This window comes from Erpetoichthys calabaricus, chromosome 8 (assembly GCF_900747795.2).
Source record: "Erpetoichthys calabaricus chromosome 8, fErpCal1.3, whole genome shotgun sequence".
NCBI classification, from domain to species: Eukaryota; Metazoa; Chordata; class Cladistia; order Polypteriformes; family Polypteridae; genus Erpetoichthys; species Erpetoichthys calabaricus.
Window position 1 is genome coordinate 1,589,572 of NC_041401.2, and position 14,910 is coordinate 1,604,481.

The following is a 14,910-nucleotide window of genomic DNA, read 5'->3' on the forward strand; positions in this document are numbered from 1 at the left end:
GTGTCAGTAGTGGGATTTGAATCCAAGTCCAAAGCCTCACCCACTATGCCACACTGCCTGCCCACCTGAAGTAGCTCAGAAAAAACAGCAAGATGGAAGGCAGCTTTAGATGGTTGGCTTGGAAAAATAAGGGGACCAGTAATACAGGCGTACCGAGTGCCATTTTAAGCTATTCTAAGGTTGCAAATCATGAATATGGTTATATGTTTGATATTTAATTCTTTAGTGGTGGTCCCAACTCCCTAAGAGCCCCTCTCAGAAGGTTCAAAATGACAAATTTCAAACCTAAACATGTGCGGTTCAGACTATTCCAAAGTCATTGCTTACAAATATGATCCTTGACTAGAGCTCTAGCCCTTGGTACACATGCACAGTTGACCAGCTCGACCCAGGTGAGCACTACCACCATCCCGGGGCAAAAGGGGGCGCTGCCACCAATGGCAACTTCTACTATAACAGCCCAGAAGACACGCCTAAAGAGGGAAGTCACGCCAAAGCAAGTCCAATTTACCAGGGTGGTACCCCAACATTCTTCCCTGCTCCTGACTGCCTCCTTGCCACGGGTCACCCTCTATCAGAACACAAAAGAACACATTTCTATAATGACAGAGAACATCTACACATCTTAATATTTTAAACATCTGACAACATCTCTTGTTTATGATGTAAATCCTCACATTTCTTATAAAACACCCCGAAATGGGGCGGCTTATGCTAATTCAGACTTTTTTGTTCACACAGACACACTGAGTACAATCAAAGAATATCTGCCCCATTCCTGCCACCCTCGGTTTCTGCACGTGTGTCATAACGGACGTCTTCAGATCTGGAAATAAGGGTACCAGAGGAGACTCAAATACGTGAAGCAGCAATCCAGAAATGGTGCCAAGTCATAAAGTTATCCAATATCTGCATTACTGGGGTGAAAAGGTCATTGCCCACCTAAGGCAGGGTTTATACTTCACGTGGCATGACATGTGCTCCTGCTATGCCAGCGTTGTACTGTTAAGACTTGCACTTTACGTAAATCTGGAGGATTCCACCAGGTGGCAGTATGAGATATCATCACGGTGAGAAAACAACATTCAGCTTTGCTGTGTTGTGAGTTGCTAGAAACATCAATTAAACTCCCAGGACACCCTGCCACAATATCCCTGAAAAGGATGGACATTTAATGATTACATGCAGCAATCCAGGGATGGGCTCATTCAAGCTGGCATTAGGCGCAAGACAGAAACGACCCCTGGATGGGGCATCAGCTCATCACAAGCACACACACACACACGTCATTTTAGCATCACAAATCCACAGACCTGCATGTCCTTGGAAGGAAACTGCAGCCCACTGTGGAAACCCACCAGGAAAACATGGAGCAGGCAGGGACCACCAGGAATGTGACTCGGTACTATGAGGCAGCAGCACTAGAGCTCCACCATCGTTCAACCCCCCCATGTGTCATTTTTAAGAGTATTCTTTATTTAAACAAAGTTAACAATTTATCTGTAAACTGTAATATACATATGCTAATGCATTTCACCATGAAAGTGACATCAGGTAGAAATCTAAGGACTCTAAATGTGCAGAGAGCTGGAATATCATAAATGTCACGTGTTCTGTGTGGCGATTGTTGCCCGCCCCTGCTGTCGGTTCAGGAGGAAGCGGCAGAAGCTCATAGTGATTAACAACTGGGTCGGTTTTAAGTCGCTTTTTTAATGATAAAATAAACTACGAGATTAAAGTGGACATTTCAAGATTTGAGTAGAAATTTCCACTTGAATCCCAAAGCAGACCTTTTCTCAGTGTCACTATTTTTTTTCTCTGTGGCTCAAATACGCCGCTGTACATTGTGATGCCGTTGTGAAGGTGCAAATAAAGACGGCACAGAAGAGGGTATGCGAGACCTTTAAAATGTATCGCGTCATTACGTTGGGGAATATGCGACGCTTGAATATGAAAGCACCACGGATGCATTTGTATGTCGGCATTTTGCTTCACCACATCGAGCCATTCATCAAACATCGCAGTGCACACATCGATCTCGTAGGATCCGCAAAGCGGCTTTCTGCCACATGTTGATAGTGAACTGAGGCTCTGACGTCACGTTCCAACTTATCACACTGCGCCCCCCTTGACTTTTTGCTGGTACTGCAACTTGCATACACGTCGCATTAATTTGTGAGGACAAGTCAAATGGGAACATGTGGCAGCCATGATGCGTGCGCATACACCCTCTGAGTATGAAGTATAAAGCGGCCCTTAGATATTCCCTCAAAACTTCACTGATAATTGAACTCTGCAGCCTAAACACAGCCAGACCCGCTGAGTCAACTCCAAAGCTCACCACACATTGACCCCCACCGTGACGGTGCACTCGTCACCACAAAGTTTCTAGAAGAAACTAAAGGAAATTCCAGAAGATGCGAGGGGAACGCAGTCAGCAAAGGGTTATAAAGCTATTTCTAACACTCTGGCACTCCAGTGCATCACAATGACGGCCATTATCTCCCAAGGAGGACACTTGGGACAGGCTGGCTTGTAATAATATGAGTCCCGAGGGTGGAGCAACGAATGATTTCATTCCAGAAATGATTATCTAAAAAGAACTGCAGGCCTTCCCAGGTCAGTGTTCACAACTCCATAATAAGAAAGAGATGGAGGAAAGAAATGGAATTCATGGTAGAGAAGCAGGATAGAAACCTCTGGTACCCAAGAGGAATGTCAGTGCAAAGAAACACCTGAATGATCCCCGAGACTTCTGGAAGGATGACAGACGAGTCCAAAAGGAGAGCTCTTTGGGTGACACGGGACCCAACATGTCTGGCAATCAAGAGTAAGAACATCAAACCGACAATACAACATTCGTGCTTTGGAAGACTCGCCATTTTTGACTTGTGTACTTTACCAGAATATTCTTAATTAGAACGTCCACTCATCTGTGGCCTGAAGTTGACACGTCGTTACGACACTGTTTTTTTTTTCTTCATTCACCCCGGCAGGGAACACATCTCACTTCTCTCTGACACACCGGTGTTGGTTTTTCCCAAGGAGTGTTACACAGTTGGGGTCATTCTGTGTCTTTCTAGCCCACCGCCAACACGCGACCTCCATGTCTTTTCACTGAGCTGAGCTGGCCCGGCCAGTTCATTGGCCTGATATGCACTCACAACTGACATGATCTACTGACAGAGTTCACACCGGATTTGTGACGTGTGACCGAGAGTTTTCGCGAGGCAGACTTCTCACAACTTACTGGAGCAGGACTGCACACTACAGGCGACTTGACGTCTCGGATTTCTCAACGCAGGCCCCCAGGCTCCCAAGCTGTAGATTGAGGCCCACTTGACTCCTCATCCCCAACACACCGCTTCGTTTGCTGTGCACTATATGACACGAGGGGGTGCACTGCAATTTATAAATCAAGAAGTGAATAATTACCAGACAATCAGAATAATGTCGCCTATAAAAGCTCTGCACATATTAATGGCTGGATTCCGACTTTTTATGCTTTGTTTCAATGACTCCAGAATCCTCACAGTTACCACCCATACCAGCAGGTCTAGACAGGGCACCATATGGGCACAACAGAACATCAGCACGCAGCCTTTTCATTACCGCTGTAACTGCATCATCACCATTCTACTGTCCATACTCACCCAGATGGGCCACTAAAAGCTGGCACTGGGGTCTCATCATTTACATGGAGCACACTGCCATGGTGCCAAGGGAAGGTCAAGGAGGGGCAGTGAGAAGTCAAATATTAGGCAACAGCTGTACTGAGTGCCACCCTGAACTCTACCGTCTTTCTCATTGACCTCAAATGAAGAAGATAGTCAGTCAGTCAGTCACCCATAACACCCAGCTGTGACAGACCCTACAACCTCAGCACACCCAACTCAAACCAACCCCCCCCCCCCAAGGTGTCATTGCTTATTCTTATCCTGTGCACTCGGAAGCTCATAGTGGCAGGTGGGGGCACCCAGAGATGAATCTCAATATGGCAGCAGACATTCTGGCCAGGCCTTGTACCAATTAAACATCAGTCATCTGCACCTTGAGCAATGAGGTGTCAGTGGTGGCTCTGAGGCTAGGGATCTACACTGGCAATCGGAAGGTTGCTCGTTCGAATCCCGTAAATGCCAAAAAAGAGACTCTGCTCTGTTGGGCCCTTAAGCAAGACCCTTAACCTGCAATTGCTGAGCGCTTTGAGTAGTGAGAAAAGAGCTATATAAATGCAAAGAATTATTATCAAAGAATTAGTATATCCGACTGGCGCAGCTCCTGTAAGGGCGGGCAGCAGACTTTATTTCAGTTTGTCACCTACATTCAGTCGACAGACTGGAGGTTGGATAGAGGTGGTTTGATTTGGGGGACAGGGGGCTTTGGTCAGTCCCCTGAAGAGTATCAAGCCATACAAACCTCTTACACACCACAACCACAGGGAGGTTTATGGTCCCCCCCCCATGGAATTTTGGGAGTCACTGGTGTGTGGCACTTACAAACTGCAGTGTGGAAGGGGCAATGTAGGACTGTCCAATAGTACCATGAGGCACCTGGAAAAAAAAAAGTTAGGTGGCGTTGCACTCACACTGCTTGGAGGGTACAAAGGTCACTTCCAAACTGGAGGTGCCATGTGAGCCTCCCAGACTTGGCAGAAGGCCCCATATACACAAAGGGTACTCATAGAGTTGTGCTTGAAAGTTTGTGAACCCTTTAGAATTTTCTATATTTCTGCATAAATATGACCTAAAACATCATCAGATTTTCACTCAAGTCCTAAAAGTAGATAAAGAGAAACCAGTTAAACAAATGAGACCAAAATATTATACGTGGTCATTTATTTATTGAGGAAAATGATCGAATATGACATATTTGTGAGTGGCAAAAGTATGTGAAGCTCTAGGATTAGCAGTAAGTTTGAAGGTGAAATTCGAGTCCGGTGTTTACAATCAATGAGATGACAATCAGGTGTGAGTGGGCACCCTGAGTTTTGATCTATCAAAGTCTGCTCTTCACAACACATGTCTGTGGAAGTGTATCATGGCATGAACAAAGGAAATTTCTGAGGACCTCACAAAAAGAGTTGTTGATGCTCATCAGGCTGGAAAAGGTTACAAAACCATCTCTGAAGAGTTTGGACTCCACCAATCCACAGTCAGACAGATTGTGTACAAATGGAGTAAATTCAAGACCACTGTTACCCTCCCCAGGAGTGGTCGACCAACAAAGATCACTCCAAGAGCAAGGCGTGTAATAGTCGGCGAGGTCACAAACGAGGACCAAGGGTAACGTCTAAGCAACTGAAGGCCTCTCTCACATTGGCTAATGTTCATGTTCATGAGTCCACCATCAGGAGAACACTGAACAACAATGGTGTACATGGCAGGGATGCAAGGAGAAAGCCACTGCTCTCCAAAAAAAAACATTGCTGCTTGTCTGCAGTTTGCTGAAGATCACATGGACAAACCAGAAGGCTATTGGAAGAAGGTTTTGTGGATGGATGAGACCAAAATAGAACTTTTTCGTTTAAATGAAAAGCATTATGTTTGGAGAAAGGAAAACACTGCATTCCAGCATAAGAACCTTATCATCCCATCTGTGAAACATGGTGGTGGTAGTATCATGGTTTGGGCCTGTTTTGCTACATCTGGGCCAGGACGGCTTGCCTTCATTGATGGAACAATGAATTCTGAATTCGATCTGAGAATTCTAAAGGAAAATGTCAGGACATCTGTCCATGAACTGAATCTCAAGAGAAGGTGGGTCATGCAGCAAGACAATGACACTAAGCACACAAGTCGTTCTACCAAAGAATGGTTAATGAAGAATAAAGTGAATGTTTTGGAATGGTCACGTCAAAGTCCTGACCTTAATCCAATCGAAATGTTGTGGAAGCACCTGAAGCGAGCAGTTAATGTGAGGAAACCCACCAACATCCCAGAGTTGAAGCTGTTCTGTACGGAGGAATGGGTGAAAATTCAGGACTGATCAACAGTCACCGGAAACGTTTAGTTCAGTTATTGGGGGGTCACAGCAGATACTGAAAGCAAAGGTTCATAAACTTTTGCCACTCACAAATATGTCATATTCAATCATTTTCCTTAATAAATAAATGACCAAGTATAATATTTTGGTCTCATTTGTTTAACTGGTTTCTCTTTATCTACTTTTAGGATTTGAGTGAAAATCTGATGATGTTTTAGGTCATATTTATGCAGAAATATAGAAAATTCTAAAGGGTTCACAAACTTTCAAGCACAACTGTATGGACCCTTCAAGCTCCTGCACTCGGATACCACGGGCAGCCAGACAACCGTGTGAGCCGTCTGCGTGGCATGGATTGAATGGTGGTTACTTTTATGGCAATTTCAATTCTTTTTGTAAATTTCATATGCTGCACAGACACAACTCCTTCAAGATTCCAGTGACTGCTTTTATTTGCAGGCACCTGTTTGGATGGTTATGAGTGGACATGGCTGGTCGGACCTTCAGTGCCAACGAAGTACCTATGACTTTATTCCGAGCACTAGGTACTGGCATTATAAGGACACATCCTTACCTTGGCACAGGGGGCACCTTTTCCCTCATCCATCTGCTCAGCTGCTGGGTGAACTGAAGTCATCTTGAGGTTGTCCTGCATGGCCTCCTCACTGGAATCCAGGGAGCTATGCAGGGGCAGGTCGACACCAGAGATGCCAGTGTCGTTGTCCAGAGGCTGCTCATCATGTGCTTCAGAGGCCATTTGGTGGGCAGCGGCACCAATGCCATTGTCAGATTTGGCTCCAGTGCTCAAGAGGGACAGACTGTCGAGGCGAAGAGTCTCCATCTCATTGCTGCTCAGAGAAGCCTCTGATGGAGAACTCCTGAGCTTCAGGACCGGTGACCCCTGTCTGGACTCAGACCCGCTCAGCTCCACTCCCAGCGGGCAGTAATGGCTGTCCGAGATGATGACGTGGTCCTCTTTGTCAGTCATGGTGATTAGTAACTGATTACAGTGATTGCACTTGTCTGGGGGTGGCCTGGCTTCCTGAGGGGGGAGTCGCTGAACCAAAGCTAAGCTGTGAAAGGCCCCACAAGCCACCTGAAGTACACGCCGGCCCGCCAAGTGCTCAACTCTCTGGGGCATGAAAACTGGGAAGCTGCTGGTGACCAGGCCAAGCTGGCAGCCACTGCCCCAGGCCCAGACATCGCCACGAGCAGACAGAGCCAGGGTGTGCTGCTCTCCACAGGCCAGGCTCACCATCTTGATCAACTGAGGTGGGCTGCTTTCAGGGTCGGCAATAGTCATGGCGAAGGGCCTGGGGACAAAACGTTTGTCAGCCACCCCACACTGGCCGGAGGAGTTCTCCCCCCACATGAACACAATGCCATCGTCGGAGACGGCTCCACTGTGAAAGCTTCCGGCGGCGACAGCCACAATGCGCTTTCCAAGAAGAGCTTCTTCGAGGACCAGGAGAGCAGGGCCGCTTCCGGTGGGCTGTCTCCATGGCAACTCACCAAAGCTGTACACTTCACCTCCTGCAAAGAAAGGAGAACAACGTCAAGAAAAAGGCAAAACTGGAAGACATGGAGTATGGGGCTCAGGTGCCCAGTCACTCAGGTGTCTTTCCATGGGCAGGAAAACTTCTTGGAAGTAAAACGGTGGCACCAAGAGAGAAACAGAACAGACAGAAAGGATGAGATTTGTAGGTGTAATAAAATCAAAGCACACAAGACAGGTAAAGAATTGGGGAGCCTCCCCATATACTGGCTGGGGGTTCCAGTTCCAGTTAGGACAGTAAAAAGTAGCACAAAACATACACATTTGACAACACTGTATGGTGTCTCGGAGCTTTTATGGAGAAGGCTTAATGACAACAGAAAATGAACTGATGGAAAGGACGGGGTTAGAGACGGTTCGGAAATGACATCGGGGGAAGCCGGAAGTGCAATGAATCGATGGAGCGATATGAAGATTATTCTTTGTGGGAGATCAGAGCAGTTTCTTGCAGTAAGGACTTTATTCTGTCGTTTTCCTGAGAGTGTAAAGGAAAAGAGAGCATTAGTGCCGTATTCCGAATTCCCGTTTCTCGTGGTTTCACGTGTTATCAGTGACTGTCCCCTAGTAGCGCGTGTGTGACAGTAGGATGTCATTGATCATTTGTGCTTATGTATGTGACTGTAGCACAGTTAGGGCCCATCTCGAATGGTTTTCAATTATAAACCCTCTCCAGAGTGTCACCTGTGAAGAACACTACATCAGAACAAACAGAATCGAGGTGCCACGCAGTGGCTGGTACTCAACAGTGTTAATCAAAAAACACATCACTTATCCAAGTGCCCAATGCTGTCAGGATCCCAAATGATTTAACTTATTACGTCCAGTTTACTTTTGTGGTCAAATATGGAAAGCACGTTCTCTTAAATCAAATCCTTTGCTGCCTCAAAGTGGACGTATTCCATAAATTTTAAGGCTTTTGTTTTCACTTTGGACTCCTGTCCCTTCCGCTCCACTTTTAACTCTTTTATGGCGGATGTCGACTTTTGTCAACTCAAGGGGTTGAGGGCGATTAAAAGCTGTAAACGTCGATAAACCTCACCATTACGTTACAGGTAGACCCTCTTTGCAAGGAGGACCGTTCGACTCGTTGACTTGATGTTGAATCCCCGCATGTGTGTGAGGAGCATGGAGCACACAACGTCTAGAATGCCATCGATATCAAGAGTGTGAGGCGAATGCACAACGCAAAATACTCTGTGCGTATAGGCAGTCAGTCATTACCCAACCCGCTATATCCTAACACCAGGGTCACAGGGGTCTGCTGGAGCCAATCCCAGCCAGCACAGGGTGCAAAGCAGGAACAAATTCCTGGGCAGGGTGCCAGCCCACCGCAGGGCACACACACCAAGCACACACTAGGGACAATTTAGGACCGCCAATGCACCTAACCTGCATGTCTTTGGACTATGGGAGGAAACCCACGCAGACACAGGGAGAACATGCAAACTTCACGCAGGCAGGACCCGGGAAGCAAACCCAGGTCTCCTCACTGCGAGGCAGCAGTGCTACCCACTGCGCCACCGTGCCGCCCTCTGTGCAATAAAAGCCTTTGAAACTTCTGAACTGCTTGTAATTCTACTTCAGTAAACAGTGGTACCTCTGGTCACGACCACAATTCATTCCAAAACTCTGAACACGACTCGAACGTAATTTCCCCATAAGATTGTATGTAAATACGATCAATCCGTTCAAGACCGTACGAACCGTATGTAAATATTTTTTTTAAGCACAAAAATAGTAAATTATACCATAGAATGCACAGTGTAATAGTAAACTAAACGTAAAAACACTGAATAACACTGAGAAAACCTTGAACAACAGACAAAACTAACATTGCAAGAGTTCGTGCTAGACCCTTACGAACCGCTTGCTCGAGTTTTAAGCACAGGGAAAAAATTAAATTTTGAAAAGCCCTTAAGTTATACAAAAACTAACCCTAAACAATCAAGAAAACTAACCTTGCATGAGTCGAGTTCTGGTGTGAAGGAAGTGAGGAGGAAGCTGAGTGGTGAGGAAGTTACAGTTTTGTGGGAGAGTCCGGCTCCGCAATGGTGGGACGTTCTCCTTCAGGTGTTTTCTCTCTTGCGATTTGTTCTATTTTTGGGGTTTCTGGTGTTTTTCACAGTTTAGCTGGTGGACCAGACTTCACGAAACAGCGGCCTAATGTGACTTACCTTTTCCAGCGCATTAAAACTTTTCGGAAATGCGAGACGACATGGTCGTTTATCATGTTTATCACTCTGTTCGCGACCGCTTTGTCAAGGTGGTTCTTCTTGACAAAATCCTGGCACTTGTTCCATTTTTCCATGATGGCTTTTATTGTATCACTTCTTATGCTGCTCCTGCTGAAGTTCAGAGAGTTCCTCCGTCGTCAGCTCCTCCTTGTGATCCAGGACCACAGAGAATGGGAAATCGTTGGCGCGTACGAACCGGAAGGGAAACTGGCCGCCAGTGTTTTTGTTCACCACCAGAGCGTGTGGTCGCAAACAGATGCAAAATTTTGACAAACTTTTTGATTGTAACCCGATTTGTATGTGTCCAGAACCGTTCGTGACCAGAGGTTCTACTGTACCATAGAAACATCTGACAAAAAGATCTAAAAACACTGAAGCAGCAAACTTTGTGAAAACCAACACTTGGGTCATTCTCTAAACTTTGGGCCGCGACTGTACACCCAGTTGCTTAGTTTTTGGCACCACTTTGTCAGAAAGCAAATCTCACCTCAGGATGCCATCTCATCATTGTTGATAATCAGGCCTGTGACAGTTGGGTGTCATTAGAATCTTTTATTAAAAAACTCGAGTGGGGACAGGCAACGGTCATAGCAGGGAGTCCAGCAAACTACCTTTGGGGGTGCCTGTACTAAAGAGCACTGTGGAGAAAGTGATGCTAGCAGTTGACACATGTTGGAACCTGCCAGTTAGAAAGTCCAGAATCCCACAACAGACGCTGGCACAAATTCCCAAGTCTAAGAGCTGGGTGGCCAGCTTTGCTGAACCAACCGTGTGAGCTATGGTCTGTGAACAGGACTTGAGCATAATGTTTGTATTACTCAGGTGTGCCAGGATGGTATGAAGTGCAAGGGATATGGCATCATTTGTAGACTTGCTGCGATGATGTCAAAACTGGAGGAGGTCCACCCGGCTATCTGGAATGTGACATGTAATAAGACCCTGCACCAGTATCTCAATGCATTTCATCATAAGAGGAGAGAGGGCCACTGGTTTGACAGCATGACTGTTACATTATACTTGCATGCTGCCCATCATGCTGGTAAACAAACCAGCCTCCCTCAGTACAGGGTGACCTGCTCTCTTCCTTACCTTCAGTTAGCAGCACTCCATGTTGAACACCGAGAGAAGCTTGTAAGACAGGTTTGGAGCCAAGCCCCAGGACCCTCTGCGGGGTCACCGAACAGGAGTATCCTTTCCACGTGTACAGCAGGCCCCTCTCCTGATGATCCGGTTCCACACTAGAGGGGAAAAACAACAGACTGTTGGGTTCTTACCAGAGAAGTTAAGAGAGAAACAACCCACAAAAAGATGAGCGAGAAGAACAGCAAGAGGCACAAAGTACAACAGGAGCCCAAAGATGAAGCACCAACTCAAGAGATCTCTTAGCATACACGTGCCAGGTTCTCAATGCCATCTTACTTTTCACGGTCACAAACTGTATGGCACAATACATACAGAGGAGTGTCTAAACTTTTGCGGGGCATCACATAGATGTCCTGCTGCATGTTCTGGTCTCACTCACATCTTCTCTACGTCTTCCATTAAGGGAGCCTCTCCATCAGTGCGTACCAACTGCCAGTCCTAGGCCTGTGGAAAGAAAGACAGTAGTGAGCATTTTATGAGGCAGACACCACCATGGTACCATGGTGCCCTACAATGACAACATGTAAGAATTTCACTGTACCCTGTCCCCAGTGCGACTACTATAACTACATCTTCTTTGGAGTCAACTGTGACCCGGGAGACATTGAGTTAGTTCTAAATGAACACAAGGGGCTTCAGACGAGGAGATGACATCACAAATGAGGGCCCTAAAACAGTGCTGTACAATGCAACACCAAAATAAAAACTGTGACATAAAACCACTGAATTCATTACAATTTAAGTCTGCAAACCCCAAAGCTTCAAAAAGCACAATGACTTCCCAGCCAAACCAAAGCAAATGTCTGCAAAAGTCCAACAAAAAAAAGAGGAGACTTCAAACTGCCAGGACCATGGAGCAGTTCTGACAAATAAAGGCAACTCATTCCACAGAGTTCTGGAGCAGCTACTGAAAAAGCTCAATCACCTTTCAAGAATGTAGCACTGATAACAGAAACTGGGAGGATGACCTCAGTGCTCTGGAGGAAGAATATTGGATGAGGAGATCTGAAACATACGGAGGAGCGAAAAACAATACAAGGCAGCACTGTAAACTGTCCTGACTGGCAGCCAGTGAAGCAGGATAGGAGTACAGGTGGAATCTCGTTGTAACGAAATTCATGGGACCATAAAAATATTTCGTTATAGCGGATTGATTGAAAATTGAGCTCAGGTGCATCCTGTTTCCCCTGATCATTCTTGAGATGTTTCTGCAGCCTCATTGGAGTCCACCTCTGGTAAATTCAGTTGACTGGACATGATTTGGAGAGGCACACACCTGTCTATAGAAGGTCCCACAGTTGACAGTTCATGTCAGAGCACAAACCAAGCATGAAGTCAAAGGAATTGTCTGTAGACCTCAGAGACAGGATTGTCTCGAGGCACAAATCTGGGGAAGGTTACAGAAAAATTTCTGCTGCTTTGAAGGTCCCAATGAGCACAGTGGCCTCCATCATCCATAAGTGGAAGAAGTTCAAAACCACCAGGACTCTTCCTAGAGCTGGCCGGCCATCTAAACTGAGCGATCGGGGGAGAAGGGCCTTAGTCAGGGAGGTGACCAAGAACCCGATGGTCACTCTGTCAGAGCTCCACAGGTCCTCTGTGGAGAGAGGAGAATTTTCCAGAAGGACAACCATCTCTGCAGCAATCCACCAATCAGGCCTGTATGGTAGAGTGGCCAGACGGAAGCCACTCCTTAGTAAAAGGCACATGGCAGCCCGCCTGGAGTTTGCCAAAAGGCACCTGAAGGACTCTCAGACCATGAGAAAGAAAATTCTCTGGTCTGATGAAATAAAGATTGAACTCTTTGGTGTGAATGCCAGGCGTCACGTTTGGAGGAAACCTGGCACCATCCCTACAGTGAAGCATGGTGGTGGCAGCATCATGCTGTGAGGATGTTTTTCAGCAGCGGGGACTGGGAGACTAGTCAGGATCAAGGGGAAGATGACTGCAGCAATGTACAGAGACATCCTGGATGAAAACCTGCTCCAGAGCGCTCTTGAACTCAGACTGCGGCGACGATTCATCTTTCAGCAGGACAACGACCCTAAGCACACAGCCAAGATATCAAAGGAGTGGCTTCAGGACAACTCTGTGAATGTCCTTGAGTGGCCCAGCCAGAGCCCAGACTTGAATCCCATTGAACATCTCTGGAGAGATCTTAAAATGGCTGTGCACCGACGCTTCCCATCCAACCTGATGGAGCTTGAGAGGTGCTGCAAAGAGGAATGGGCGACACTGGCCAAGGATAGGTGTGCCAAGCTTGTGGCATCATATTCAACAAGACTTGAGGCTGGAATTGCTGCCAAAGGTGCATCGACAAAGTATCGAGCAAAGGCTGTGAATACTTATGTACATGGGATTTCTCAGTTTTTTTATTTTTAATAAATTTGCAAAAACCTCAAGTAAACTTTTTTCATGTTGTCATTATGGGGTGTTGTGTGTAGAATTCTGAGGAAAAAAAATGAATTTAATCCATTTTGGAATAAGGCTGTAACATAACAAAATGTGGAAAAAGTGATGAAGCGCTGGGAATACTTTCTGGATGCACTGTAAATACAAGATGGGCGTCCGCTAAAGTGACTTGTATGTTTACGTTGACACAACACTGTCAATTTGTGAAGGCAATGTGCAGATGCAATTAAAAAGGTAAATCATATATTAGATTAGACTGTAAAATATGTCCAACATGAGTGAAGGGACTTAGTGGGACTGTGCCTGGGGGTGCTGGTCACAGCACAACAAAAAAAGACAAAGCAACACTAGAAGTGGATCCGAGGAGCCGAGGCAAGAGCATCATGGGACTGAAGGGCTTGTCGTTCTGTGGCAAGCTTAGGGAGTTAAAGCTCGTTAGTCTGAGCAGAGGACTCTCAAAGGCACTGATAAAGCTGGACCACCAGAATTCTTATGATCAGCGAATAAGCAGTTAACACTAACACACTTACTTAATAAAGAGTGGAAGAATCTGAAACAAAGCCCTGAGTTGTGGAGTTCAAACACAGTTCACATCGTGACAACATCTAAAAGGCGTCTGTCTGGATGACAAATGAGCAGGCCGGGCTGAACGGCCTCTGCTCGCCTGTCAAACCTCCGGCTCCTTCGATTCTGTGAAACATCCGGAGGTCCAAGCTGGCAGGTAGGCTTGCGTGTAAAGGAGTTTGTTAGCTTGTGTTTTGATTCCGCCCTTCTGCAAAAGCCGGTTGATTTTCCGGTTTAGACCATAAATAGAACAATGGCAGAACATTCCACGCGACAAGCCTCCAAACATGCGCTTGACGTTGACGTCTCTAGTCGTCTGTCTGAGGTGCTCATTTCATACTGAGGCCGCTGCTTTCCTAGTGGACAAGGTGACAGTTGGTGAATCTGTTTCATGTTCTTAATTCTAATAATTCTTTATTTATTTGTCATATACATAGTTATACAGGACAACATGCAGTGAAATGCATCTTTTTGGCATACCCCTTGGGGGTCAGAGTGCAGGGTCAGCCATTGTACAGCGCCCCTGGAGCAATTGAAGGTTAAGGGCCTTGCTCAAGGGCCCAGCAGAGTAGCATATCTTTTTGCAGTGACGGGGATTCAAACCAGCAACCTTCGGGATGCCAGCGCAGATCCTTAGCCTCAGATCTTTGTCGCCAGCTTGAGATGAGCTTAGTATAATGAAGGGGTCTCCCTTAGTCTTGTATGTCATATTATAATATGTGGGTATGACAGCAACACTCATAACAATGACAACACAATTACATTGACAATCATGTTACGTTATTTTTAAAATGTTTCCTTTTCTTTTTCATAACCTCTTTAACACACTACTTCTCCACTGCGAAGCGCGGGTATTTTGCTATAAAGAATATAGCGGACAATGGTTTAAAGGAGTACATATTTAAAATTGGTGGTAAGAGTAAATTGTTTGGCAAATGAAGCTCTTCATAAAGAGCTAAATGAACACATCGAAGAACTGTTGGTCTCATCCATTGTGAGAAATGCATGTCTAGGATGGAA

The 14,910-nt window shown here is 46.0% G+C and overlaps 1 protein-coding gene across 1 annotated transcript in view; it reads right to left on the minus strand.

Annotated features, from left to right (window-relative positions):
- The window catches only part of als2b (alsin Rho guanine nucleotide exchange factor ALS2 b), a 52,413-nt gene that overhangs the window by 17,513 nt on the left and 19,990 nt on the right, over positions 1-14,910 (minus strand). Inside the window, exons 2-4 of the mRNA XM_028806141.2 lie at positions 11,294-11,358; positions 10,861-11,009; positions 6,557-7,515 (exon numbers count right to left, since the gene is read on the minus strand). Of these exons, the coding sequence (XP_028661974.1) occupies positions 6,557-7,515; positions 10,861-11,009; positions 11,294-11,313 (1,128 nt within the window). The 5' untranslated portion in view covers positions 11,314-11,358. The remainder of the gene's footprint in view (positions 1-6,556; positions 7,516-10,860; positions 11,010-11,293; positions 11,359-14,910) is intronic.